The 13,642-nt window shown below is 50.0% G+C and overlaps 1 protein-coding gene across 2 annotated transcripts in view; it reads left to right on the top strand.

The window, feature by feature from the left end:
* The window catches only part of KSR2 (kinase suppressor of ras 2), a 383,972-nt gene that overhangs the window by 312,235 nt on the left and 58,095 nt on the right, over window positions 1-13,642 (top strand). For both annotated transcript variants that reach the window (XM_046640610.1, XM_046640609.1), the window contains exons 11-14: window positions 7,312-7,353; window positions 8,004-8,076; window positions 11,128-11,176; window positions 12,946-13,313. In XM_046640610.1, coding sequence (XP_046496566.1) covers window positions 7,312-7,353; window positions 8,004-8,076; window positions 11,128-11,176; window positions 12,946-13,313 — 532 coding nt within the window. The remainder of the gene's footprint in view (window positions 1-7,311; window positions 7,354-8,003; window positions 8,077-11,127; window positions 11,177-12,945; window positions 13,314-13,642) is intronic.

Below are 13,642 nucleotides of genomic sequence, written 5' to 3'. Positions count from 1 at the left end.
GACCCTTAGAGACTCTGCCTTTGGGTAAGCAGCACCCGGTGTCCCCACCTCTGTCTAGGTCCTGGGGGGAGCCATCTGCTCCGGAGTTGGCAGTTGTCTCATGGGCTAAATTGGTTGAAATTGGCAGCAGAATCCTGTGCCGAGGATCTCGGGGACCACACGCCTGAGCAGGGCTGCATTCTGAGCCTCCCTCCAGACATCAGGATAGGGCTCCGAATGGGCAGGCTCGAGTCCTGGATTCAATATCCAGCTCTGGCATGTTCTGCCGGGTGACCTCTGACTTCAATTTTCTCACCTCTGAAAGGATATAGGCGGATGAGAGGACCCCAGAAGGTTCTTCAAGCTCGCCAAGTCTAGGGCACTCAGCTGCTGACCTGAGAGTCTGTGCTGGGCTGTGAGAGGGTGGAGAAGTCACTCACAAGGCTTTTTGGCTTCTTGGCCTCCTTTGTTATTAGACTTAAGAGATCTTTCCTCTGTTCTCCAGTGGGCCAGACCTCAGAGTCTTCCCACTCCTTCTGGGACCTGGCCTAGCCCACTTCCTGTTCCAGGGCTGCAAGCATGTTTCCTGCTTAGCCATGTTGGCAGCACCACAGCTGACTTCAAGAAGGAGCTGGTGGAATGAGGCCTGGCTTGGCCTGTTGGAACCACAGTCTAAATCTGTGTTGTCCAATATGGTACCCACTAGCCACACGTGGCTATTGAGAACTTGAAACGTGGCTAGTGGCTGCCATATTGGACAGCACGAGTATGGAACATTTCCCACCATGCAGCAAGTTCCACTCAACAGTGCTGGTCTGGGGGCCGAATTTCTCCTGAGCTAGTCAACTTCGTGCGGGGGGACAAAATCCCAGGTCCTTGGGCACAGGTCATACCCCTGAGCCTAATCAGCCATGAGTGACTGTCTGGGAGGTGAATAGAGGTCCAATCCCACACCTGGGCAACATCTAGATCCAACCAGCCGTTTAAGGACAAGCTGATCATGTCACCTGCCCACAGGTTTTGATCTGGGCTGTGTCCGTAGTGATAGGGCGCATCTTAAAGTCTGCATCATTGGGATTTTTTGTTAAGTTCATGACTGAGGCAGCCTTATATCAGCCTGGTGTGAGGGCCACTCACCTGGCAGCCACCAAGGACCATAACGTGAGTCACCAGCTAGAATCATCTCGGTGAGGGTCAATTAGGCAGGTTGCCTGGCATTCCGCAGACTGAGGGCTCCCACGGCCACCTCCAGCGCGGTCCGTTTCCTCTTCTCTGCAAGGGGGTGAATGGAAAAAGGGCCCTTGATGCCCCGTGACCTTCCAAAGTTGGGGGAAGTGGGCCTGGGTGCTTTCCTAACACTGCCCCGCCCCTCTGAGACTCTCACGTCAGGGCTTCCGTTTCCCAGAGAGTGTTTGTTGTTTGTTTGTGGGTTAGGGGCTGGGAAGGAACCCGCTTAAGAGGGAACCATGCGACAAAGCACCACAGCTCTGCGTCCCTAAAAGACTCTGCCATCATCTTTAGACAAGAGCCCCGACTCACCTGGGGAGGTCAGTGTGTCCCTTAGGCTCCTTTGTTCCTTCAGTCAGAGTCCCCAGGAGTGGTCCTCACCATCTCGCTGGGCTAGTCTGCCAGCGGATCTGAGCCTACTCCATGGTATGTCGTGACACCGTCCTGGCCCTCTTTTTGGGAGAGGGCTAAGGGGTCCTTTGGGGGACGACGCTTTAGAACAGCAAGAAGAGTGTGAGCTCTGGAGCCAGGTGCTTGGGTTCCAGTCCCTGCTCCGCTACCTAATACCTGCCTGATGTTGAGCAAATAACTTACCTCTCTGTGCCTCCGCTCCCTCCTCCGTAAAATGGGTATTGTAATAGTACCTACTTTATAGAATCGTTGAAGGACCAAACATCATCATACATGTCCAGAGCTTAGCAGCGTGCCCTTCTCATTGCAGATCTGCAGAAATGCAAGCTGTTTTCATTATTATTACATAAATCCAAGAATAGCAATTTACCTTGGCTCCCATTTTGGCCTCTCTCATCATCACTGCTAATTAATACGGGCTTGACTAGGATTGTGGAAATAAAAATGAAATCCCCGCGTGCGCTGGTGTTGGCCTGTGAATTGCATTGAACCTTTGGGGAAGGTAATTTGGCATTGTCTGCTAAAGTTTAAAATGTACACTCCTTGGACCAGCAATATCACTTCTAAGAATTTATATATCGAAGTGCTTGCACCAGGGACCTGTGTGTGAGGATTTCATGGCAACAGTGAAGAATTTGGGCTCAACCTCGATGGCCATCACGAGGGCAGTGGTTCAATACACTGTAATATATCTGTGTAACCAAATCCTCAGCCTCCCTTAAAAAGAATGGAGCAGCTCTCTCTAAATATTCCAACATGGAAAGGTATCTATAATATCTTTTAAGTGGAAAATAAGTGATTTGCAAAGCAATTGGTATAACATCCTATTTGTTGTAAAATAATTATGTATATTTGTATATGTATGTTTATATGTGTGTATATATATATTTGTATATGCACAAAAAAGTCTGCAAGAACTTCATGGCTGCTGTTTCTAAGAAGAGGAATTTTATTTTATGCACTTCTAGAATGTGTATAATAACGAGGAGCATGCACCCGTTTTATAATTGAATAATAATAATAAAATGCAATGTTGAAATGGAAAAAAAAAAAAATAGGGCCTTCCAGAAGGGCAGCCAGCTCTCCCCTCTGTGTTAGGCAGTATTAGCAAAATTCCCCCAGGGTGACAAGTACCTGTCCTGTTCACGCAAGGCCCTAGTCACCTGTCACGCTCTTGATTGCGAGCCTCTGTTGATGGGGAATGGAGCCTCTGGCTATGGTTCCCTGCCAGATGTTGAGTTTTCTGAAGACTACTCAAGCTAAGCCTAGGCATAACAATGTCTCTGGCATTGATTGAACTAGAACATTCTTGTGCAAAAGGGGCTGTGGAGTTAACAGGCATCTGGCTCGCCTGTTAACCTCAGGACATGTGAAGGGAGAGTTTTTAGTTAGCAAACCAAGTGTAGCCGTCCCAGGCTCAGCGTGTTTGTGACTGTGCTCTTCCAGTCGGGTTCACCTCCTTGTTCTCCTCCATTCCCTTCTGAATCCTGGTGCGTGTCGCACATGGCGAGTGCAGGATGGAGTCAAGGGTGCTGCATGGACCAGCTGAACTGGGTTTGGATCCCAGCTTTGCCCCTTTCTACCTCTGTGGCCTTGCGTTCAGCACTGACTCTGTTTAGGTCTCAGTTTCTCATCTGTAAAATGGGGCGAACAGTGCAGGTTTATGGGACATTTGCTGTGGCGAGATCCATGACGGGGCATTTTAAGGGATTGTCAGGTGGGTTTCTGAGACTGGAGTGTTCAAATACCTTCTTTCTTTGGAACCACCTAGTGCCATCTTGAAACACACACACTCACGCGTGCACTCACATGTGCACACACGCACACACATACACACACTGCAGGAAATGGCAGATTCTAATGGCTCAAAGGGAGGAAAAAGGAGGCAGGCTCTGCCTTTGGTGGCGACTGTGGGATTCTGAGCTCTCACTTGGGCTGGGCCATTGGGCTCATGGGAGTGTGTGCTCCCTTTCAGAACCTCCCACCTGCCATCACTCTGCCCCAGTTTCTGCTCTACAGAGCTCCTCATTCATTGCCATGGTCTTGTTCCTTTATTCACTTGTTTAGCGTCCATCTCCTCCATCAGAATGTCTGCTTCATTCACCACCCTACACCCACAACCCAATGCATTGCCTCCTGCTGAAGGCACTAATTAAATGTTTGTTGACTGAATGAATGAGGGAACGAATGACTTGAAATTCATGCACTGCCCAGGGCTGCAGTTTTTTCTCTTTTGAACTGTCTTCTGGCCCTCTGGCTGCTTTCTTCCATTCATTTCCTGAACAGATATTTATTGAGCCAGGTACTCTGTGAGGCTCTAGGTATGGAGCGCTGCACAACCAGACGTACTCCTGTGTGATTTTGCTGTTGCTGCTGCTGCTTGTAAGCCACATGCTTAGTGGCTTAAAGCAGCACAAAATTATTATCGTATACTTATGGAAGTCACAAGTCCAAAATCCATTTCCCAGGGCTAAAAGTCAAGATGGCAGCAGGGCTGATTTTCCTGGAGGTTCTAGAGAAAAATCCATTTCCTTGCCTTTTCCCAGCTTCTAGTGGCTGCCCACACTCCTTGGCTTGTGGCCCTGTGTCGCTCCAACCTCTGCTTCCATTATCGCATCTCCTTCTCTGACTCTCTCTGACCCTGACCCTCTTGCCACCCTCTTATAAGGACCCTTGTGATTATATTTAGGGCCCACCCAGAGAATCCAGGATAATCTCCCCATCTCAAGATCCTTAACTCAGTCACCCCTGCAGGGTCCCCTTTGCCATGCCAGGTGATGTATTCACAGTGTCCAGAAATTAGGACGTGGACACCTTGGGGTGGGGGCATTCTTCTGCCTGCCACAGTCTCTTTTCTCATGCAGTTTATGGCTTATTGGAAGAGACAAGTGTTAACCAAGCAAACATACTCATGAAAATAGAATTCTAAATTGTGATAAGTGCTAGGAAGGGAGAGAAGATGCTGTGTGCCAATTCAAGAGGAGAACAAGTTTAGGCTGAAGGGTCAGAGGCAGCTAAGTTCCAGAGATGGAGGAGAGCTGTCCAGGCAGAGAGGGGAGCACGTGCAAAGGCCCTGCCACAGGAAAGAGCTGGAAAAATGTCCCAGGGGCCCGAGTGCCATAAATGAGGAAACATGGCCCCAAATGAGACTCAGAGCTGCAGGGGTGAGGCCTGGCGGGCCTCGTAGGGAACGGCAGGAATTTTGACTTTATGTAAGACACACGGGATGCAGTGGAAAGGCTTAGGCAGAGGATGACTTGATCCTGTTCCTTCCTTCTAGGAGACCACTCAGGCTGCTCTTAGGAACCTTAGGGAAGGAGTGGGGGCTTCGGGGTGAAGTGCTTTCAAAGTGGCCCGCTGGTCTCTCTGACCTCCGGTCACCTGAAGCCTCCCAGATCCCGGGTCCTCTTCCATGCCGTAAAACAGGACCACTTGGCTCTCCGGAGCAGGCCGCTCGGGTTCGTCGGCTGCCCCTTCTTGCTGGGGTCCTTTATCAGCAAGAAGAACAGGGCTCACACATGCCTTCTGCCTCTTCTGGCCTCCCTCTCCCTTCAGTCATCAGGAACCGGCTGTCCCCCGGCATGCAGAGGGGTCGAGGAGGGGGTTGGCTCTGTGCGTGGAGGCGCTTGTTGGGTGTCCCATTGCCTGACACCTGTCCCTTCTCAGAGCATGCTTGCTGTCCATTGCCCAGCCCCTCCTCTTTAAAAGAACCTAACTGCCAGCTAACCTTTTCTGCAGACACTGAATCCCCCGTCCCAGTTGGGGCGAAGAGATCAGCTAAGCCTCTTGAGAAGCTTGGGTAGTTTTTCTTTTTTAATTTTAGCCCCTTGTTGACTAACAAGATGTCTGCACGCAATGAAAAAACCCAGGTTGCGTAACAGAAGAAAGGTCCTTGAAATCAGGGGGTTGCTTTTCTTTTAAAGCTTTGCTCCGTGACCTTCAATGAGTGGCTTCCCATCCTGGGCACCTCATGTTCTAGCATCAAAAATGCATCCCTTTGGATTCCAACTATCTAGGGTACTTGGAGATTGTAGCACTAAAAGACAGTTGATTAATTGAACAAACATGAGTTGCGTAGCTGCTGGTGCAAGGTACCAGCCCAGGTCCTCGGGGTCCCGAGATACCAGGACTCGCTCTGTATCCTGGGAGAGTTTATAAATCAATTGCATCCTCAGGGACAGCTAATGACTTCACTGTTGAACCTACCCAATTGTCTCTTAATTATAAATCATTCTTGTCTGTTAGTTGAGAGAGCTTAGAAAGATAGTGGCTGGTTTGTTGCACCTAATACTTATTCTGTGCCTACCATACGCTTTTATCTCATGCGATGATGAGCTCAGTCCTATGCGGGAGCGACTATTCTTATCCCCATTTTACACATGTGGAAACTGAGCCTTGGAGAGAGTTACTCAAGCTTTTACAAGCAGCCAAAAGAAGAGGTAGAATTCGTCTCTACAGGATCAGCTTCTAGACCCCAGCTCAGAACCCACCGTGCTAATTCTTGCCGAGCCAACTCCCAGTTGTAGCTTGTCCTTGAATATAATAAGATAGTTTCTGGAAATATTTTCACCAGCGCACACTCACATCTGACTCCATCCCTGCTCACTTCCTTTCCTTGGGGCTGGAAAGCTCCATGTGACCTGTCCCCTCCCCTGACACCCCTGGTACCCTCCTACTCCAGGCCTTCCATCTCACTGGCGTAAGTGGTAACATTAGAAATCTTGAAGATGTTTGGAACAACTGGCCCCTGGTAAGAGGACTGGAAGTAAAATGAATATAGGGGCACCAGCAGTGAAGTTGAGGAAATTACTTTTGTATCATTTTTTCCCTAAATTTAGAAATTAATTCATGCTTGTGGAGGCAGAATAATGGTCCCCCAAAGATGACCAGATTCTAATCCCGGGATCTATGAATGTTACTTTATATGGTAAAAAGGAACTTTGCAACTGTTACTAAGGGAAGGATCTTGAGGCGGAAAGATTACATTCAGAGTCCGCCCAGAGACTCCAGGGTAATCACCAGGATCCTTATAAGAGGGAGGCAGGAAGGTCGAAGACAGGAGAAGGCGATTTCAGGATGGAAGCAGAGGGTGACATGGTGGGGCTAGGGGCCAAGAGATGCAGGCAGGCTCCGGAAAGAACCAGCCCTGCCGACACCTCGATTTTAGCGCCTTAGGACTCATTTCAGACTGCTGACCTCCAGACTATAAGAGAATAAATTTGCGTTGTTTTCAGTCACCAAGTTGGTGGTCATTTGTTAGAACAGCAACAAGAAAACTAATGCAATGCTCAATGTAGAGAATTTGGAAAACACAGGAAACTCATAAAGGGTTTTTTTTTTTTAAAGCCACTGTAATCACTCTGCCTACAGGCGAAAAAATAATATTTTAGATGATGACTTTGCAGACTTTTTCTGTGTGTGTGCTCTCATGCATTTAACAAGACTGCGATTGTGCTCAGGATGACTCTCCGAGCTGGGGTGCCCTGTTTTCAGGGAGCATCAAATGGGAGGGTTGGCTTGGATTTTAGAGCTCTGGTTTCTTTACACATGATCTCAGTCCTTTGGAATTCAGGGTGTCTGCAGAAGTCTGGAAACCCGCGAGGCTGGGCGCCTGGTGGCTGAGGGAGGCCAATTTGGTACCCGAAGGGACAGCTCTGGGGTGGCACTCACTCTGGTGTTTTCTTTTTTCCTCAGCATCCCACTACTACAAATACAAGCAGCAGTTCATCTTCCCAGGTGAGTCTCGTGTGAGCCCAGCCCCTTCTGAGCACGCCCGCTGAGGAGTGGGAGTTGCTGGAATGGTTGGAGGCGCCTGTTGTTGGGGGACAAGCTCAAAGAGAGAGGGGGAAGGAATCACCAGACCCCAGGATACTGGCTGGACATGGGAGTGGAGAAGGAAGGGGTGGGAGTCCCAGGGGCACAGTGGCACTAACGAGGCCCCAAGGCACAGGAGAAAGACCTGAGATGGTTGCCTACTAAGGACAGATGGGCAAGGTGGGGAGGGGTCCAGGGCCGTGTGGCAAGGGAGAGCTGGCCAGAGGGCTGGAGTTGGGCACTGGGAGACATGAAACCGAGTGGCTTCAGCATCCCAAAGGGAAGTCAGGAGTGAGGAAGATTCAGAGATGGCCAGTGGATGCCTCAGGCCAGAGGCTCAGGGGTTCTAGCAGCCCCCTAGGCAACAAGGGGGAATTTTGTTCAGGATGTCCTCTAGAACACTGGTGCATCTAAGTAAATGGTCTAGGAAGGGAGAGAAAGGATTGGCCAGCCCCAGGGGCCCATGATCTGGGGAGAAGTTACTGGCTGCCAGCGTCTCCCAGGAAGCAGACTTTTGGGGGTGGTTGTGGACTCCACAGTGGGTTTCTGACTGTCTAATCTCTGGCTCTCAGATGTGGTGCCGGTGCCAGAGACGCCGACCCGGGCACCCCAGGTCATCCTGCATCCGGTGACCTCGAATCCAATGTAAGTGAGACAGAGATCTCTTTCCCCTGCCCTGGGCTCCGGTCTCCTCAGGATCCCTGTCTTCTTTCGTCCTCTTCCTGGAACTGATAGGGTGGGAGGCAGGGGGAGAAGTACAGGGGGACAGAGAGACATAGGGAAGGGCTCAGGCAGAGAGAGGGAGCGTGACAGCCCAGGCGAGAGAGACAATGCTGGCCCCCATGAGTCAGCTCTGCCTTGTGTCCCTGACCCTGCCTGTCAAGTGTGATTTCCAGAGACCAGACCATTTCCTTAGGACCGACAGATTCTCCTATGATGAGAAAGACAACCTTCCCCAGGCAACAGCTAGGGCTCAATGAAAGGGCAATTCTTCTGCGTCATGGTCCCCAGTTTAAAAAGTGTAATTTAGGTTTGTACCAGGGATCAACAAATTACAGCCTATGGGACAAATCCAACTTGCCGCATGTTTTTATAAATAAAGTTTTATTGGAACACAGCCATGCCCATTTGTTTACAACGCACTGTCTACGGCGGCTTTTGAACTACAACAGGAGAGCTGAGTAGTTGCAACAGACCGTATGGCCTGCAAAGTCTAAAATATTTACTCTCTGGCAGTTTGCAGAACAACTTTGCTGGCCTCTGGTTTATACTGTTATAAAAATAATATAAGATAGTTTTGGAAAATTTGGACTAATTCTGTAAAAAAAAAAAAAAAGACAGGAAAAATAATCGCTTATAATCCTACTGCTCTTAGAAATTTGATGTGTGTTCTTTCTATTCATATTTTACATACTTGTGATGCGTGATATCTGCAGTTTCCGTCCTTTTTTATCCCTTAATGCTGTAACATCGCATTTTTCATGTTACTCCAGACTCTTCATACGCATTGTTTTTAATGGCTGTAAAATACCATATTGACGTAGAATAATTTCCTTGATCATTTCCTCTTGCTGGATCTTACAACTTCCCATATTTCACGGTTATAAGCAGTGCTGCAGCGAACATCTTTGTGTGGCGTCTTTAGCATCTTTAAGATACAGACCTCTTTCTAGGTGGTCTATTGCTTGTGCGGCGGAAGTGAAATCACCTTCCTTAACTTTTCCTTGGTTGTGACCAAAGTCTGGGACACCCTAGGGACCTAATTGCGATTTGGCTGGTTTCCCAACTCACATTTTCGCCTCCTTGGTTTTTCTTCTGGCTCCCCTCGCTGCTCCGTCCTTTCTGGTGGTGTTATGGACTTTGTTAAAGACCCAAATGATGTATCTCCGAAATCAAAGGAGCAGCAATTTGCCGGGGGATATTATGCTGACATCTAGCTCCGGATCATTTCTCTGCTGCACGTAAACTAATTCCACAATTTGTGCAAGACGAACTCCAGGTTATTAACGGACAGCCAGGGGGTGCCAGGGACAAGCAGAGTCAATAACTGCCCACGATCTGCTTAAATGTGCCTGGAGTGATGGGAACTAACTTAAGTGCAGAAGAGAAGTCATGGAATGGCCCGGCTGCAGTAACCACGCCTCATGCCAGCAGAGGAGGGCTGCCTGTTTTCTTGGGTGTGAGGAGGGGCTCCAGCTGCGTTGTTCCCCCCAAATCTCCCCCAGGGCGGCAAGCTCCCAGCATATCAGTTGTCACAGTGCCGTTCCATCCCGCCTTCCCAGGCTGTGCTATAAATAATTGGTTCATACAATGGCTGAATGTTCATACATCATACAGATGCTACTTTGTGAGGACCCTTCTTTCGGTTCTCACAGTCTTTCAGACTCTCTCTCATCAGGAGCCCCTCCATCAAGTGGATTGACTCTGTCTGCAGGGTCAACAGCTTCCTGGGGTCTGAGGGTGAGGATAGGGGAGGCCCCCAAAATGAGGGGGCAGGTAGAGGGAATCTGCTAAGCTTCCACTGGGGATATAGGAAGGGCACATGGTATCCGTGTGATTCCTTCCTGCTCTCAGTTCCAGCTCTTCTGTGCCTTCGGCAGCCCAGCTACTATAAACACATACACATCCTCTACTCTAAAAACACACCCCAAAACACTGCAAACACACACTGTGCCCCAAATCCCCATCACATACCGTGCGCTCAGACACTCCCCTCACACCCCAATACATACTCAGTTATACCATCAACATACAGCCTGCCTAGTGTGTACGTGCAACTCACGTGCACACAGAACAGAGCACAGAGCATATCCCATAATACCCACCCAGTACTCTATATATACTTAGTACTCACACACATTGTGCCCCCCAGCGCCCACTCCCAGTATGTTCATATATCTAGAACGCACCTGCAGCTCACGAGCTTCTGCATGCATCCCACACACACACGCACGCACACACGTGTCTTCCAGCCTTGTGTCCTCCTCCTCACTCTCCTTCCACACACCCCGATCCAACAAGATGGGCGCGATCGGTCCATCTCAAACACTGAACTTTCAAATACATCCAGCAATCCTCTCCCTTGAGAATTTCCATTTATTCAGTCCGTACCTAACTTTCGGCCCTTGTCACTTTTAGCCTTTCTGCACAACATCTATGCACTTGCTTTAGTCTCTTCAGTAGTAATGTAATATTCCTCAAAGTCAAGAGCCAGGCCAGTTTCAACTCTCTATCCCTCTAAGGGCCTGGCGCTGTTCCTGGCACATAATTCTACTTGAAGGAATGAATGAGCAAACAAACAAATGGATGCTAAGATCCTTCTAGAAGTTTCTGAATCTCAGCGTACTTTAGAGATCTGATTAATTCTTTCCTGGTGAGGACCTAGAGCTCTGAGGATTCTTCCACTTGTGGCATTTAGGCCAATTTACAAGGAAGCTGCTAGATTAGTGGAAACCAAAGCAATAAAGAAAAATGAGCCCTGAGCAGCCCAGAAAATCTATTTAAAACAACGTCCTTGCACACTGCTTCTTTCTGGCAAGGCTATGGATTATTTCAGATGCAAGCATTGAAGGGAAATTCAAGAGAAGGGCTTGATGGTTAGGATTTCTCATTTTGGAACTCTTCATACATGGGTAAACTTGATACATGGACCTACCTTTTCACCTGAGGGTCACATTTATTTTTCTTTCTTTAAAGCTTGGAAGGAAATCCATTACTTCAAATTGAAGTGGAGCCAACCTCGGAGGTGAGAACTAGAGAGCAATGAAGCAGCTTTTTCCGGGGGCTGCCCAGAGCTTGGCACAGCCCACTGAGGTCAGGAGCCAGGGTGACCGGAGGCTGGGGGCCCATGGTGGGGGGCAGGTGGCTCTGCTTGATGGATGTTCTAACTCCAGGACGACGAGCAAGCGGTGGCCCCTCTGGGCACTGAGCCTAATGGGCCATTCTGGTGTGCATCACGGAAAAGCACGTTGTGTGGAAGTTGGCAAGTGATTTGCATTCTGAGTTGAAAAACCAGCTCAATGCTGGGTGAATACCAAGGGGATGTGCCCCACTGCCTTCACAAGAATACGTGGGAGGCGGGGCGGGCCTCAGGGACCCTGGGCTTGGCGGGGTGTCTAGAATGTTCTGGGGCTCTTCCCAACTGCCAGAGCCACTGGAGGAGTAAACGATGCATCCTGGGGGAGAACCATGGAGTCTCAACCCCTGGGCTCTGCCGGTATGTCCCCAACTGAAAGGAATAGAATCAGAGTTTCCAGAGAAAATTATGTCCTTTTCTGGAACTGTTGTGGCAGTTGAAAACTGATCCTGAGAGAAGCAGATGTTTCCTGTGTCCCTTCTCCTGAGTGTGCCAGTCGAGACAGCCTGCTCAGGTTTGGGGCCAGGAGCACCTGCACCCAGCCAAGGGGCCACCTCCTCAGGCTGTCTCATCAGGCCTCAAGCCCTTGGGGATCCCCATGGGCTCAGGCACCTGCTGTTCCCACACTCCAGCAAAACAGCCAAGGGACAGGGCACCCCAGGCACCCCAGACACCATAGTGGGAATGTGGGTCCGTAGACCTTGAGTGTTTAGCTATTGGGATGGTCACGCCTAAGTGTACCGGAGTCATATGGGCATGCAGGACAAAAATGCAGGCTCCTGGCCCTGGCCTGCTGATGTTCTGATTCAGTCCATCTGGGTGGGGCCCCGGATCTACTGAAGTTTCTACTGCATTTTCTCAGGCATCCCAGTGCATGTTTCATACCTGTGGTCAGATCTGTGCAAAGAACTTAACAGGCCTTCATCTGACTGAAAACCTCACACCACCCCCAGGAGCAGATTTGATGAGCCCCACTCTGTGATGAGGAGAGGAAGGCTCAGAGATGGCAAGTGACCTGCCCAAGATCACACAGAGGCCAGATTCCAGCTCATTTGGTCTGCCTGTAAACCCATTCTGTCAGCCTCTCACTCTCCTGTCTCTGCCCTCCTGGCTGCACAGGAACCCAGGCCTCTGGCCTGTGCAGAGTCGTTCTGACCTCTCCCAGTTTCTGACTCATCAATTCCAAATTCCCTGGGGGAAGCAGAGACACACCAAATTGACGGTTGTCACCTGTTACATGCAGACACATGATGTACCTGTATTTTAGCCTGGCTTTGTGACCTGGAGCTTCCCAGGGTGACCAACCCTCTTTGTTTGCCGGGACTGAGGGGTTTCCAAGGTGTGGGACTTCTGGTGCCAAAACCAGGGAAGTCCCAGGAAACTGGAATGGGTGGTCCCCCTTGCATTTCTCCTCTCTGAGCCTCAGTTTCCCCCTTAGCACAAGAGAGTCAGATTACCACCATCTCCCTTTCAGCTCCTTCATTGTAAACAATTCTAGACCCAAGCTACCTGGGAAAATAGAGAGAGATGTGCGCACCAGCCCAAAACGCACATAGACGTGTGTTCAGACCTGCACATGCACAAAGGGACCCAGCACGACTTCGTGGGACGGTGGGGCGGGGGCAACAGCTCTGACCTCTCTCCCCCTCCGGCCACAGAATGAAGAGGGCCACGACGAGGCCGAGGAGTCGGAGGATGACTTCGAGGAGATGAACCTGTCCCTCCTCTCGGCCCGGAGCTTCCCGCGCAAGGCCAGCCAGACGAGCATCTTCCTTCAGGAGTGGGACATCCCTTTTGAGCAGCTGGAGATCGGCGAGCTCATCGGGAAAGGCCGCTTCGGGCAGGTGTACCACGGCCGCTGGCACGGCGAGGTGGCCATCCGGCTGATCGACATCGAGAGGGATAACGAGGAACAGCTAAAGGCCTTCAAGCGGGAGGTGATGGCCTACAGGCAGACGCGGCATGAGAACGTGGTGCTCTTCATGGGCGCCTGCATGAGCCCGCCCCACCTGGCCATCATCACCAGGTCAGTCCCACCTGGGCTCCGCACTGGTGCATTCATTCCCGAAGCTCTGCTTCCCGCGGAGTTGAGAAACGGGGGTTCTGGGTAGTTCAACATTCTGGTGGATAGAACACCTGTAGCTCTACCATTCACAGCTTATCTGGGTTTTAAGATTTGAGATTCCAGAAAATACTTTTAATGCTAAAACCCTCTGGCATGGCAGTGCCATGGAGAGAGCATGCACGGGGAGTCAGACAAGTAGGTTCTAGATGCCCCTGTTCTCCAAGTATTGGTGAAACAACATCTCCGAGACCCACCCTCTCCACATGTAAATTGAGTGAATTAGGCTAAAT

The sequence above is a fragment of the Equus quagga genome, chromosome 15 (assembly GCF_021613505.1).
Source record: "Equus quagga isolate Etosha38 chromosome 15, UCLA_HA_Equagga_1.0, whole genome shotgun sequence".
Classification (NCBI taxonomy): domain Eukaryota; kingdom Metazoa; phylum Chordata; class Mammalia; order Perissodactyla; family Equidae; genus Equus; species Equus quagga.
The sequence above is the reverse complement of the archived record's forward strand: the minus strand, read 5'-3'. Positions and strand labels throughout refer to the sequence as shown.